Source organism: Pleurodeles waltl, chromosome 2_1, assembly GCF_031143425.1.
Source record: "Pleurodeles waltl isolate 20211129_DDA chromosome 2_1, aPleWal1.hap1.20221129, whole genome shotgun sequence".
NCBI classification, from domain to species: Eukaryota; Metazoa; Chordata; class Amphibia; order Caudata; family Salamandridae; genus Pleurodeles; species Pleurodeles waltl.
This window is the reverse complement of record NC_090438.1, coordinates 46821245-46837410: the sequence shown is the minus strand read 5'-3', so window position 1 is coordinate 46837410 and position 16166 is coordinate 46821245. Positions and strand designations below refer to the sequence as shown.

The following is a 16166-nucleotide window of genomic DNA, read 5'->3' as shown; positions in this document are numbered from 1 at the left end:
AGTATAGCAACATATCATTGTCTTCCTCAGCCTAAGGCGCGCCGTCGCACAACAGCAAAAGCCACACCCTTAAATCCCTGCTTGAATCTTGAAGAAATAATTTCTGAGTCGGAGGAGTGTGGTGAAGAAGTGAATTGCGATGAAGAACAGGACAACGATTGGGTTCCAGTGAAAACCATGAAGGGCTTCAAGAAAAGTACTTTGGGGGTAAGTTCAGCAGTTTCACTTCTTTAAAAAAGGTTGTGGGATTTGAGTAATATATTTTATACTTGTGTCAATGACAGATATCTGGATACTTCTAACTCCAGACTCCTCACCTGTTGAATCCTCCAGATGCCAACCTAGATGAGGAAACCGTTGTGCAATAGCACTTGTGTCGCGATTGGTCATATAGTTTGACTCCAGTGCAACTCCATTCCTCCTCCAGATGTTAAGAAATGGATCTGGATGTAGGTGCCTCCCCTGTGTGTGGATGTCTTCCTCATATTTTGCCCTGACGCCAGATTATGCTAGCACTTCCACCCTATTAGTAAAGCAAGGAGCAGTGTGACCTGGGGTCATGCGCGCTCCAGGTGGAAGCTCCGACCGTGACTGACCTCATGGAATCTCCCGGACAGTCTGCCCTGATGTTCAGGGAACCCAACAGACAACTAAGTCCGCAGGAGTCATCTTGGCGATCACCTGCTGACTTAGTTGTACTTCTCCCAAAGGTGGCTCAGGATATCTTAACAGATCTAAGTGACATGCCCACTGTGAACTACAGCTGGGACCACTCAATGTCTGCCACTTTGCTCCCTGAATTTCCCTCGGAGGCTGTCTGGGAGATGCATTTCACCTTTGGTGGGGCTTGGCCTACTATGAATTCAGCCTCTGCCATTGATCCCAGAGGTCCTAACTAAGTCAGGGGAGACTGAGCTTAGATCATTTTGGTTGGTGTGGGTTGACCTTAGTCTGTTACCCCGACCTGCTGCATCTGAATATCTCCCTTTGACTTGGACTGCTGTCCCAAATTAAGGGCAGAGATCTGTACCTGAACCTCCACTACACACAGCTGCGTGAGTGGAGATGGATTTTAATTAACTGAGCGTCTTTGACCTTTTGCTTGGGGTTATGCATATGATTTTGGCTGCTTGCTGTAAATCTAAGTCTATTCTGCCTGCTGGTCTAGGTTCATTACCTTGTATGAAGACACACTACGTTACGCTTCAAATCAAGCTGTCTGGTGTTCTTTAGTTATTGTTTCTGGCCCCCCAAAAGTTTGCTGGGGCTTACTTAAACCTCACCTTGCTGCCTTTCTTTGCTATCTTGATCAGCCCCTTTTATTGGAGTCCACCATTGTGATGCATTTCTTAAAAGAGCTTTTATTATGCTGCACTGACTTTAATTTGGTCCTATCCTTTTTTTGGTGTGTGCCCCTTTTGTGCCTATGCATAGGCCTGTTGCACTCAGACTTTAAACGCATAAGACCGTTCTCTAAATTGCCATCATATTACCTCACTGAATTGTCAGTTCAGCTACCATTTGCTACCTTTTCCCCTATCTGATTGGTGCTTTGGACTTGGGCAAGATTCCTTCCAAAAGTGGTGTTGCCTTTGCTCGTGGGGGCTGTCCATCACACTCCCTGTGTTCTGCTCTGTCACATCCTTGTAAGAGATAACCATACACTGGTTGGATCCTAAGCAGGCCCCTAGCTTCCACATCGATATCTCTAAAGATCAGTGGGTGGACAGTCAACTTTCGGATTTGCCTGTGCATATAAAGGAAGTCCCGAAACTGACTACCAAGACTAACTGTCCTTTACGTTAAGCTGTGCTATGCTCTGACCAAAAAAGGAGTTTCCAAAGAGAATCCACAGTTATTCTTCCAGGGTGAATGTAGACACATTGGCCCTGGCTTCAGGCATTCGTCTGGAAATATCTACTAAGCGGTTCACTGGGGTTTGTCCATAACTTAATTAGCCACTTCTGTATCAACATTGGTTCACTGGACGAGCCATTTTTGCCTGCTTGGTCTACTGGCGGATTTCCTTCTGTAAAATTCACTTCTCAGACTCGCCACCTTTTTAAGATGCTGCTTGGTTATCAATTCAAATGGTGAGGAATCTGCTGTTGGGAAGTATCCATCAGAACAAGTTTGTTAGCTTTGTAATTAGAGTATCCATCAGAAAGAGTATTACCAGATGCCTCATTGCCTCCCTGTAGATTGGGTCCCAAATTAGACTTTGGATATTGACATCCTAATTTGCTAGTCACACGAAGTCTGAGGGCACAGAAATTCTGTCAGTGTACATTAAAAGCACTAAAACGAGCTTAAAGTTTTACGCTTTCGTTTTAAGTTTGAAGTAAAGTGTACTTTGCCCTAAAACTTGCTTGTTGCTCATAAATCATAAGGCTCTAAATTGGCGACTTAGAGAACCTGTAATAATGTGGATGAAATCTTATCTGGTGAAGCCTTCTGGATGCACATTCCTTACCTTAGAATTATCCCCAGACAGGTGGGAGAGCCTTGGTTAGATCTTCACCACTGATGAGACCGCGCAATGTCAGCAATTTTTGCGCTGGAGTTTCCAAGGCAGCTCTAGCTCAGAGACACTTCATCTTGAGTGGAGCTCAGGCCTCCTGTACGCCTTTTTGTCCATACGAGTCCTGCCCAGATTTCTCAAGAAGGTCTGCAATGACCTGGCCCAAGCCATTCTTGAGACTGGACTGGGCACGGAGAGTCGATAGTCCTGAGCTGTTGAGCATGGTCATTGTCCCCAGATCGGTCTGCCCCTTCAGGAGGGTCTTTTGTTGCAGCAGCAGGGCCCTCCACTGAACCTGTCAACTCTTTGCCTTCTTGCATTGAGTTGAGCAGCAGCATTTGACAGCCTTCAACCTTTCTCTCAAAGTCTTCAACTTTATCTTGGCAGCCAGGTGTCCCTCCACCAAGGCAGTATATGCCTGCTGTCTGGAAAGATTTGTGGCATGATGTACATAAACATATTTATCCCAGTTCTGTCCCTCTTTCTCAGGTTGTTCTCTTCATACTTTCTCTTGCTCTGGGCACTCTCGAGGGCTTGCTTTCTGCCATTTCAGTTTTACTGCGGTTGCCTCACCAGCCATCCCTCTATGGGAGACGAGCAATTCCACCATCCAGACCCAAAAAGAATATTATTGTTGTTCCTTGATCACACACGAGTTATGGGTGGAGTACCAACTCTTCATGGGCTATGTCTAAGCAAAGAAAGGGTGGGCAGTGCATAAGCGGACGATGGAGTTCTTTATCAAAATCTGCTACGCCCTGGCCAAGAAGCCACACCCTGAGAGTTTGCATGCTCACTCCACCAGATCTCAAGCTACAACCATTGCGTCAGCATATGGGATTCCGATCCTGGACATCTGCCAGGCCTTTGTCCAGGTAGTAGTGCTTTGTGAACATATGCAGTGAAGTCTGTTGGGATGGGCACATTGCCTGTTTGGTCCTACAGGATTTAAGTGGGAAAGTGGTCCACAGATGCACCTCCAGTGAGATATTGCTAGGGTCCTAAGGTAAGGAATCTGAGGCTAGAATTCTCTGTCAGATTCACAAGTTGCATACGTTTGACGTCTTATCTGATACTCTGGTCACAGATTTCTTACCGACCAACCCATCCTCCCCGCTCTGTGAATGGATTTCTAGGGACAGATATGTTCCCTTTTCAGGGCCTAGTTTTCCATACTCGTGGTCAGTGTTCTTCATGGTCCGCACTTCTGACGTGAAAAGGTACGAAAAGAAACTTGCGTCAGCACTCTGGGGTGGTGCCTTTATAGGTGCCATGCATGTCACTTTCAGCACGGACGCCACCTACCGCCGTGCATCGGTACTACTCATGAATAATTTCCAGATCCAGTCTGATGCTTGGGGATAATTCCAAGGTAAGGAATCTGTGGCTATATAGTTTCGTACCAGATAAGGCGTTACCCCAAAGGTAAGTAACTTGTACTTTTGGTTTAGGAATTTACTTATTACTAGGCAGACAACATACATCTGCACCTGGAGACCTAAAGTGAGTCACACTTCAGCAGAAAGTTTAGTGGTAAAGCTTGTTTATGGAGATTGGCCCAAGACCAGGCCTGGGTAGCCCATGCAGCTGGGTGCTGAATATATTAAATAGCACTAATGTCCTTTTGTTTAACATGCCTTTACAGTGAAAACACAAAATTATCATTTTATCTACAGTAAGGTTGGTAGCCCCATTGGCTGGCTTGGAGCTACTGATGAAGCAGAAAATGAAGGTTTTGATTTATTAACGCTTGAACGTAGTGCTGAAATAATCATGTGTGATATTAACCGAACTAATTAAGATTGTACGGGGACAAAATGTGCCCTCAGAGTAGTTTGCCATCATTTATACGCGTGCTTTATATAACGTGGTGAATCAGAATTGCACTAATCCGACCTAATCATAAACGTGTGCTACGATTTGCTTGTTTGAAATGTTTTAGCTTAGCATTACTTTAGCAGAGGCTTTGGCCTAGCTGCCTGGTCTCACGGTTTAGATGCTCGTATTTTTCCACTGTGCTATTAAACGTGTATTTTAGCTTGAAGCTGTACTTTTCCACAGAAACTGTTCACATGCTTATCTTAAAGTTGGTGCCAGCCTGGCATATTTTCTCCTTAATTCAAGGTCGACTTGCAGGTGCGGACAATGGAGGCTCTGAGAGTAAGCTAATCGAGAGACAATGTTGCAAATTACGTACCCATCTCCAAGGATAATGTATGCTTAAGTAAAAGCTTGAGAACTGTCGTGTTTGATTGGTCAATTTGAAGCTAACCTATGAACCCTCCAATGGAGACCCTACTGGACTCGAACTGTTGTCTATAAAAACCAGGTGCACGAGAAGAAGGTAGCCATTACAGCCATAACCAGCACGATACCCGCCATTTTGCAGACTTCGTAGCTATTATGGCCCACTTTGCTGCGACGCCATTTTGAGAGACTTTGACTCTTTCTCTAATCGAGAGAAAGAGACTTTAAATGATTCTTGCCCTAGAGACTGTAACTTTGATTTGATCCCTTTGCATGAAGTAATAGTTTATCTTGCCACCGTGAGGCATTTGCCCCGTCCACCCCTGCCCCTTTGTCCCGTCCTATGCTGATCGAGAAAACGGTACCCATGCTGACCGAAGAACGGTACCTGTGAGACGAAGACTTCCTTGTATGCTGATCGTAATTGGTAAATATGAAAGGAAATTGTAAAATTGCATTGTGTTTCTTTTAGGTAACCAACTGCTGATTTTGGTAAGAGCCCTAGTTAGGAGTTTTTCTAAATTAATGTTGCCAAATTGTTTTTGCATGAAGTCCCACATGCTGATGCTAATTTGAGGTTAGATGAGGATTCCATATGTCGCACGATGCAATTTGAGATCTTGTTATGCTGGCTAAATGTACGCAATTAGTTCATTACAGATTATCGTATTAGTGATTTGCATTGCCATTATCGAATGCCTTGTGATTCAAATGCTTCATAGATTACACTTGTTTCGACGTTATGGACAGCTATTAAGATTCATATATGTTTATCATTTGGTGTTGAGACACATTTACATTGTGCTAGCTTTGTTAATATAGGGAAATAAATTCACTAACTTTGCAATAAACTGGTGTGGTTATTCCTGACTGAAGGGTCAGGGTTCGTCGAAATGTATTCTGGATTAATTGTAAAGTGTTATGTTGTCCAAGGTGTTGCTTATGTTCGTTATTGATTATTGATTTGATGCAATTGATCGATATAAGAGTACAGAGAGTTCCCACTAAGTCAAAAGATTCATCGACCTAAAGAGCGTCCAAACGTAGGTAAATTTGTTACCACGTTCCGCTCTATCACTACACTGACCACTGCACTAAGTGCTGACTTTCATTCGGAATTACTAAAGGTAACCTAAGGTATCATCTGACTCACTGCTGAAGGTAGATTTAAACTAACTTATAATAAGGCATCTTTAGAAAGTCACTCTTTTGCCCAAACCTTGATAACTTTTCCTTACTTTTGCAGCTGAAACAGGCTGACACCTGGCTAGGAAGTGTGAAGTGGTCCCAGAAACCGGGATCAAAAAACCTTTTGTTGGGAGATGTGCCCTCCTCCAGCAGGTTGGCTCTCAAGCAGTGGTCACAGGTGGTCTGCTTCAAAGGGGCTACAGCCTCAGTAAAGCAAATGCCAGTCACACCTTAACCTGCCTAATTATTTTGACTGACAGGAGGCATCTCCTTCAGTGAAGGGAAAACCTGTTACCAAACCGGTTTTCCAGGAGGAGTGGCTCCTAATATTAGATACACTTTGGGAGTGTTCCCAGAGCTCCTCACAGAGGAAATCCTGAGCCATCTTGGATTTAGGCAGAGAGGGTTACTCTGGGATTATTTTTAGCCAAATCCCCAATAAATGTTTGATAGTAGGAAGGGTTCCCTTGTGGAAAGTACCGCTCCATTGGCTAGTGAGTCCTCCTTTCTCACAAACTAAAAGATGGCTTAAGTGACAAACCACACCCACTATCCTCTGATCACTAAAGAAGGCAGGAGGACTGCTGCGCCTCACACGATCCAGTGAAGGGGCTTCACCAAAGACTGGACTGCAGTTGCTGTACTCGAAGGACCTGCAAAGAGGTCCAGCTCCATTTGTGCCAGGACGGAAGAAGTGACTTCAAGGGCTTAGTTGCTAGCCTCCTGTTAAGTTCCAAGGCTACCAAAAGCTAACTAAACATGCATCTGTTGAGCCCAGCTACCAGGAACAGCTGCCTGCTGGGAGACTGTCTGGGCCTTTCCAAGGTGCCAAAGCCAGAGACCAATAGCAGGAGTCTTAGTGGACTCTGGACCCCTAAAGGAAAGGATATATATATTTTTTAACCTGTAAGCTACTGCTGAATCTAGTTGACCAGTAGCGATTGAAACTGCACTGGACTCCTCGGTTGCATCGTGGGACATAGCCTTGAGCCCCGAAAGTCTGTGAACCCCAGGGTGGCCCCAGGAACACTCACCACATCTCCAGCACCTTCATTATCTCCGCATCCTTAGTACCCACCACCTAGTCCACTTCTAGGCTGGACCATATTAAAGGAGAAAGGTGCACTGTGGGCCCTCAGTCTGCTGATTGACAGGTAAACTGTCCATTTGGACTGGAGTGTTCCCTGTGAGTGACCACCCAACCCGTTGTGGCTAATCAAAGAGGATTCGAACAGGTGTTTTAGCCTGTGGGCTACAAACCTGTTGCAGCAAGTTTATTGCATCCAAAAGGCTGACATGAACGTATTTTCACTTACCTTTGGAACGTTTTGTCTCTGGTTCCCCTCAATGGTTTTGTTGTGTTCAGGTCTATTTAAAGGTAAAAATACACATTTTGTAAATTGGTGTTGGGTTTTTGTTGTCCTGTTTCTTTCGTATCTGTTGTTCCTTTGGTACTTCTAAATACTTTACACTTTTTGTTAAAGAAACCTTACTGGACCTGATTAAAGTTGTGATTTTTGTTACGTGGTGAGGTCAGACAACCACACCACCTAATCCACTTTCCTACACCCAGTAATCATGATGGTTTTCCCCATTTTTGAATGCATTTAGTGTTAGAATTACGTTTTGCTAACATCTCCCTGGTCTGTCCCATTTTTTAAACGGCGTATGTGGAGTTGACCCCTGCTGACATTACTTGAAGATTCAAGAATTTCTCTTTTGACCAGTAACACTGATTTAGATAATTGTTTCTGATAGAGTTCTAACTGCAGATTTCTCACCTTAGAGCTGTGGGCTTGAATCCTTTTAAATGAGCTTTAGGGTGAGTACTTTCTGCTCTCAGGAGGCCTAGAACAAAAGCCTGTCCGGGATGAGGGTGTAATACCCCCTCCCACAGGATGACCTGCTGATTAGCCTTCCTATGGTGGTAAGCCACAAAGGGCTGCTGCCTTTGAAATGCAAATCTGGCTTCCCTCATGGGAGAGAAAGCCCACCCAGTATTTAGGGGAGCCCCTGGCACCAGAGAAGCAGATCCTGATGACCCAAGAAGACAAAAGAACCCTGAAGTCGCAGAAGATAAAAACAGCTGACCTGGTACCAACCCCACCGGCCTGTCTGCATACCTCATCAGACATCTGACGACTTGTCCAGCTGTGACTCCAAAAATCCGGGAGAACTTCCTGCCTTCAATAAAGACTCGAGACTTTCTGTGTTATTCCGGAGTCTGAACTGACTCCGCTCCAGCATCGTCTGATGTCTATGCTGGCGCCGTTCAGGGTGTTTTGGGGGCCTGGGCCAAATCTTGAACATCGGCTCCTGTGCATGGCATGATAGCCTAGTGCCATTGCTCTGCCCCAGGAGGCCCAGCCTCCTTCTCCCTCTCCGGAGAGCCTGGTTCTGCAGGCCTCAACATCAAAGGTCAACCCTAATCTGTTCCATTCCACTCAGGGAATCCAAGAGGCTGGACGCATTTGAGAAGTATATTTTCTTTTCTTCCAGCTTAGCCCGGTGGTTGGTGAACACTTAATGCCTGCTGGTCTGATATTCCAATGTGTCATGGGACTCTGGTGCACGGCTGCTTCCTGGGAAGGACTGTGCTATCCTCAATCAAGCCTTTGTGGATTGTCAAAATGCAACAAAGTTCATGATCTGGTGTGGTCACTGCCAGATCTCTCAACCTCTCCTCATCTGTCCAGTCCCAAAAGTGGCCCTTTCACCACTGCTGTGGCTGGATCCCACACAGGTTTCCTTAATATCAACCTTACTCCCCAGCACAGCAACCTGCTCAGTCCTTTTGAGAGTTGGTGTTGTGGATCCCAAAGAAGATGTGGAAGTGTGACCAGTAAGCTGTCCAGTCACCCACCCCTCCAAATGCTGCAGCTTCTGAGCCTCTTTAGTGCACCCTCCAGCCAGTGCAACTATCCAGTTGGCGGCAGGATCAGGCGCCCGCCCCTCTTCTGCCAGAAGTCTTGAAATCTACAATCAGGCTAATTGGTCTGTCCTCTGAGTACATGGCTGGATCTTTCGTGCAAGCAGATCTGTTTACCACAAATGAGATTGACGGGTGTTAAACATTGTCTTGGCCACATTGGGATGGCCTCAAGTGGATCTAGTTGTGACTTGAAACAGCGAGGATCCAGTTTGATAGTTTCCAAGAGGCAATGGTCTCTGGAGGATGGTTTATTTTTATTTTTTTAGCCTTTTGTTACTCTCATAAATAGTATGGTGCCGAAGATTTAGAAACCAAGGTGAGTAAGCTTAATCTCAGGAAATTACATTGGGGTTTTTATATTGTGGTAAGTAAATCAGGGGTGACTTTATAGTGAGTTTTTGCATTCTGGTTTCCTTTGCTACGCATCTTTAAAGGGCAACTGCTTTTTTTAAAAATGTTAAGTTACTTGTTCTTTGTTGCCTTTTATTAAATATATATTTTTAATATATACTTATTTTTTAATTTTCATTTAAACTTTTTTTTTAGCAGTTTCCCTGCGTGCTATTAGGTGGCATTGTGAGGCACTGCTCTGACTACATAGAGCCCCAAAACATGAAGTGTAGCAACATATAAGCGCCACCACTGCCTGCTAATGCCAGTTTCTTGCATTCCGATGCTTATCTGAAGCTCTAATCCCACCTTTAGGAGTATTCCTAGTACTCCAAATAACCCTTTGAACAGTCTTTGTTGTGGATGGATATCCCCTCTGGAAAAAATGTTTCAAACTGTGCCACGACTGCATGAAACAAATGTCAGTCACATACCTGAATGAGGCATGCCTTTGTTGCCTGGGCTCCAGCAATGACTCAGTCCTGTGATAAATCCACCCTAATAGACCCAAGGGGAGTTGAGAGCAGCAGGAGAAGGTCACAGCACCCAGAAAATCAAGGTCTTCACACAGGTCCTATTAAGTCCCAGTTACTGGGCTGTCCCAGCTTCTGCTCAAAATCTTCTGGTAAATTGAAGTTCAAGCATAAATGAGCGCAGCAGGGCTCTACTTCATCCTGTCACTAACTCCACAGAGAAGGTGCAAGGATGTTAAGATTTGAGGCTCACTCTGGCACCAGCCACTGGACTGATACCTCAGTTAGCCCAAATGTGGCCAGCGTTCCCCATACTGCCAACTAGCCCGGTCTCCAGCCTGGTTACCTTCGGCCAGCCCCTTCCCAGTCACGCTGCCCCTGTGGGACCTGTTGTGAGGCAAGTATCGACTGGTGCAGCGTTTGATTCTATCCTTGCGATCCATGACCGTCCTTTGGTAAAGTTTCCCATCAAACCACAGATTCTCTCGTAGGGGATTTCCATGTATAGTCATAAGCACTGAATAGTTCTGCGCGCCTGCGGGGACCCCGGAGCACTGATGTGAAGTATATTCTTAAGTGCAAATACCGGCCCTTTGAAAAAAAAGTCTGTCAAAAAACACTTAAGAATAACACTGTGCAGCCTATGCGAACAGCTACACAGGCCAAATTGTTGAAAAGAAAACAGTTGTAGTGTAAATTCACGTTCAAACACCTATTTATTCTAGAAATGTAATAACAAATACATTCTCATACTTTATTTACACCACTCATGAGAATAAAACAAGGCAGGGCAGTCATTATACAGAATGTAAATAGAGCTGTGCCTTTAAGAAAGTAAAGTCTTCCTGTATCCCATCATGCACAGCAAAAGGCAGTTGCCTCAGTTCTTTTTTCCGGCTCCTTTCTGACAGGACCCTGAAGCATTGAGCTCTACCTCACAAAGACTTTTTTTGACAAATTCATTCAAAATCTTTTGAATTTCAATTTCACTCAAAGTTTTTAATATCGAGTGATCATTTGCTACTTTTTTCTGTTAAATTCTGACAGAAATTTGAGGTTTTTCTAGTTTAGAAATGACTTAACTTTTTGATAAATGCCCTTCTTGTGGCAGAAAAAAGGTTAAAACAGACCCACATTGAGTCTGTATAATTTGCCTTCCATCCAGCCACAAACCTGAATCATGTGACATATGTAAAACGTTCTCCAGAAGAACTCTTCGTGATAGGGAGAAAATCCGACTTCAGGCAAGAGAGGACAGGAGAAAAAGTCGTCATTCGGCCACAGAGCGAGGAGAAGGTCAGTCTTCTACCAGGGCTCACCCTGTTTCCTCTAACTCCTACCAGACCTGCTCAAAAACGGCACAGGTCTCCGACGTCGAGGGTGTCGAGACCGGGAACGGCGCCAACATGCTCGCCGTCGAGGACTGGTTCACCGGCGAGGAAGAAGCATCGTTCGCCGTCGTCAACCATTTTGCCGTCGAGACGGCGTGGGCGCTCGCCGTCGAGAGGATCTGGGTCGACGTGGCGAGGACGATCCACGTCGAGGAGATTAGAGTCCGGTTCGCCGTCGACACGGCCAGGGCGTTCGGCGTCGAGAGTGCTCGCCGGCGGAGGCATTCGCCGTCACCACACTGACATCGAGGGTCATCGTCGAGAGGTTCTCAACGGCGAGAGGAATCGACGTCAAGAGGCACCCGCCGTCACCGCACTTCGACGTCGGAGTGTGTCGAGGTTGAGGCGACAATCAAAGAGACCTAGAAGGGTTTATACCACTTCAGAATCCTCGGCCTCAATCATCCTGCTTCCAGCGTCTCCACAGCTCTCTCCTCAACAGTCGCCGTTGCCGCAGACACCAGTAACACCTACGGCGCCTCTTCCGGCTCCTCCTTCAGAGTCTGTTCCGAGGACTCCAACGCGATCCATAAGGCATTCTAGACATTCATCTAGATGTTCGTCTTCCTCTCGGCACCATCGTCATGAGTCACGGCAGAGATCTCCGCATTCACGTCATAGACATTCTTCTTCGTCTACACAGGACTACTCTCCAACCCTATCGGACTCACCGTCCCCGAGAGTGTCCCACATAGACGACGTGAATACATTCCAAGAGGTCTTAGTGCGAGGGACGACCAAACTGAATATCCCGCTGGCGGTACCTGCTCCATCGACATCAGTAATCTTCGAGACGTTGCACCAGAGGACATCTTCGAGACCTTTGCTTCCTCTGGTTCCGGGTCTTATTGAACCGGCAATGGATATTTTTCTGACACTGGCCACAACAAAATCTTCTCCTTCCAGACTTTTTAAGAAGTATCGTCCACCGGAACAAGATCCCCTATTCTTGAGGTCGGACCCAGTGCCGGACTTGGTGGTTATAGTAGCGGCAAAGAAGTTGCACTCTACATCACCGTCTTCCTCCTCACCTCCGGATAAAGAGAGCAGAAAGATCGAGGCTGCAGGCCGAAAAGTATGCTCTACTGCAGCCATCACAATGAAAGCAGCCAGCGCCACTGCTTTATTAGGGAGATATGATCGGGCCCTCTGGGGCTCTATACTGCAGTTTGCGGAGCATCTTCCTAAGGACAAAAGGGAAGATTTCCTGGAGGTCGTGGGTGAGGGAGCCATGGTTTCTAACCAGGTAATAAGCGCTGCTGCTGATTCTTTGGTGCTGTCTGCACATAACTACGCTCACGGAATAGCGCTAAGAAGACATGCATGGTTGCGATTAACATCTCTCTCAAACCAGAAGCTCAGCAGAGAATACAGAATTTACCTTTCTTAGGCTCCACTTTGTTCGGCTCTCATGCCGATGACGAGATGGCCAGGATGAAGTCTGAGCTAGACACGCTAAAAGCGGTAGGCATGGAACGCCCGAAAGAACAACGAAAAGTATTCCGTCCATATCAGCGAAGACTTTTCACCCACAGGTATCAGACACCACACTGGATGTCTTCACGCCCCCAGCAGCAGCATCAAAGGGCCTTCTCCACACAACGAAAGTCGACAAGGGGTCGTTCAACACCACAAACTCCGGCAACTCGACAGGCTCCTGCGTCTAAGCCCTGAATCTTCGCTTCCCCCTCCTCCGTTATCCACTCCGGTAGGGGGAAGTATCTCAAATCATCTGGACGAGTGGTTACACATCACATCAGACGTCTGGGTATTGAATATTGTGCGACATGGTTAAGCTCTCAGATTCACCAGTCCTCCACCATCTGTTCCACCCAAACCAGCCAACCACCACCTCGAAGCTCTTCAGTTAGAAGTCACTATTCTATTACAAAAAGAGCTATAGAACCTGTCCCGATCAGCCAGCAAGGGAAAGGGATTTATTCGAGGTATTTTCTTGTGCCAAAAAAGGACAAGCAAGAGTTTCGTCCCATTCTAGATCTAAGGACAGCAAACAAGTGGATTCGCAAAGAAAAATTCAGGATGCTATCCTTGCACCAAATTTACTCACATCTTCGTCAGGGCGACTGGCTCTGTGCGATAGACCTTTGCGACGCTTATTTTCATATTCCGGTGACCAAGAAACATCAAATTCCTAAGGTTCACCGTCGGAAAACGTCATTACCAATTTGCGGTTCTACCCTTCGGCCTCAAATCAGCGCCGAGAACTTTTTCGAAATGCATGGCGGTGGTAGCCGCCCACTTGAGGAAACATCGAATATTTGTCTACCCCTATCTAGACGATTGACTCATAAAGGCCTCCAGTTATCTAGAGGCGCAACAACATTTCAAATGGGCTCTACAGCTGTTACAGAATCTCGGTCTTCAAGTCAATCTCCTGAAGTCCACAGCAACGCCTGTTCAGAGGTTGCATTACTTAGGGGCCATTATAGATACCAATCTAGGAAAGGTGTTTCCTTCGGAGGAACGACTATTATCGATTCTCCAAAAGTGCAAACAACTACAGGGAACTCCACAGACCACTGCAAGAGTAATAGCTTCTCTACTGGGCTCGATGGCGTCTTGTATCCATCTCATTCCCAATGCTCGCCTCCATATGAGACCCTTACTGGAAAACCTGGAGGATCAATGGTGTCAACTGATGGACGATTGGGAGAGCAAAGTCCTCCTTTCTCCCCACGCCCTACAGTCCCTCAAGTGGTGGTGTTCACCCAACAATCTCTTGGTGGGGGTTCCGTTCCAACATCAGCCTCCAGCTCAAACCATCGTAACAGATGCGTCACTGCTTGGATGGGGAGCGCACATGGATCATCTTCGAGTCCAAGGCAAGTGGTCACAGAGAGAGAGTCTCTATCATATCAACCTGCTGGAGCTTCGCGCAGTCCACCTTGCGCTCAAAGCCTTCCTTCCCTCTCGGAGAGCGGAAACTCTCCTTCTCCAGACAGACAACGTGGCCACTATGTACTACGTAAACAAACAAGGAGGCACCAGGTCCAGGATTTTATCTAGAGAGGCTCAGACAATCTGGCATTGGCTTCTAGCCAGGAACCTGTCGCTAGTGGCAACTCACCTGCCTGGCATCCAGAATGTTCAAGCGGATGCTCTCAGTCGCGTAATGGACGAGAACCACGAATGGGTGCTACACGATGACGTCATTCGTTCCATTTTCGCACTATGGGGTACCCCCTCTATAGACCTATTCGCAACCCCAGAAAACAAAAAATGCCAAAACTTCGCCTCCAGATATTACCATCCAGGGACACTGGGGAATGCCCTGTGGATAAGCTGGTCAGGAGCATTTCTTTACTCCTTTCCACCGCTTCCCCTGATTCCGGCGGTCCTCCAGAAGTTATCCAATGCTCAGTCCAAAATGATCCTAATTGCTCCGGAATGGCCACGCCAATGGTGGTTTCCAGACCTTCTTCACTGGTTACTCAAACCACACATCAGGCTGCCTTATCGTCCGGACCTGCTCACGAAGTTCAGAGGGCAGATATCTCATCCCAACCTCATCGTTGAGTTTGGCAGCATGGCTCCTGAGCTAGTGCAATATGGACACTTGAACTTACCTCAGGACTGTATGGAAATCCTGAAAGAAGCAATGCGCCCTTCCACACGATCGGCTTATGCAAGCAAGTGGAAGAGATTCTGTGTGTGGTGTTTAGACAACAACATTGACCCGGTATCCTGTGGAGAGGAATCTATCCTGCCATACTTGCTAAGTTTGGCAAAATCGGGCTTACAATTGTCATCAATAAAGGTACACTTGGCGGCTGTAACGGCATACAGAAAGAGCCCCTCACAAACTTCCTTTTTTCGGATTCCAATTATTAAGGACTTCCTGGAGGGTTTAAAAAAGGTCTTTCCACCTATTAGAAGGCCATCTCATCCATGGGAACTGAATGTTGTCCTATCGCGTCTGATGCTACCTCCATTCGAGCCAATACATAAGGCATCACTTCAACATCTCACATGGAAAACTGCTTTTCTGGTGGCAATCACTTCAGCGCGCAGGGTCAGCGAAATCCAGGCCCTTTGCGCTCAAGAACCGTACACGGTTTTTCATTCTGCGAAAGTGGTAATGAGGACTCATCCAAAATTTTTACCAAAAGTCGTCTCCGACTTTCATGTGAACCAAACCATTTCATTACCAACTTTCTTTCAAAATCCAACTACTCCTGCTGAGAGAACTCTGCACTCTGGATGTAAAGAGGGTTTTGAAATTTTACTTGGACAGGACCAAATGCTTACGTAAATCACAACAGCTCTTTGTTAACTATGGCCCAGTTAGAACAGGGTTGGGCACGTCTAAGCAATCATTATCCAGGTGGATTGTTTCATGTATAATGTTATGTTATCAGTTAGCGAACAAATCCCTTGGTGGTAGGCCAAAAGCCCACTCTACTAGAGGGAAGGCAGCTACTGCAGCCTTGATGAGAAATATCCCTTTGGCAGAAATATGCAAGGCTGCCACTTGGAAGTCGGTCCATACCTTTACTCAGCATTACTGCCTTGATACAGACGCTAGGGCAGATGCGCAGGTTGGACAGGCCTTGCTTAAGAATTTATTTGCATGACTCATGTTTTTTGTCAGTATTCTTCTGTCTACTCCACCGCGGTTATGGGGATGGGCTTGCTAGTCTATTCAGTGCTTATGACTATACATGGAAATCCCCTACGAGAGAAGGAATGGTTTCTTAACTGTAACTCCAGTTCTCTCGTGGGGGTATTTCCAAGATAGTCATAAGCAACCCTCCCTCCTCCCCGGTGGTGTTGACATAGAAAAAGTTGCCATAGTAGTATCGATGTTGGTACTCCAACAAATGTTTGTTCCTTCATGTCAGGTTAAAAGCCTTCAAAAAGAACTGAGGCAACTGCCTTTTGCTGTGCATGATGGGAAACAGGAAGACTTTACTTAAAGGCACAGCTCTATTTACATTCTGTATAATGGCAGCCTATGGGCTACACTGCCCTGCATTATTTTATTCTCATGAGAGGTGTAAATA

At 46.1% G+C, this 16166-nt stretch overlaps 1 protein-coding gene across 2 annotated transcripts in view; it reads left to right on the top strand.

The window, feature by feature from the left end:
* The window catches only part of KIF4A (kinesin family member 4A), a 147715-nt gene that overhangs the window by 116420 nt on the left and 15129 nt on the right, over positions 1-16166 (top strand). For both annotated transcript variants that reach the window (XM_069209661.1, XM_069209667.1), the window contains exon 28: positions 31-207. In XM_069209661.1, the coding sequence (XP_069065762.1) occupies positions 31-207 (177 nt within the window). The remainder of the gene's footprint in view (positions 1-30; positions 208-16166) is intronic.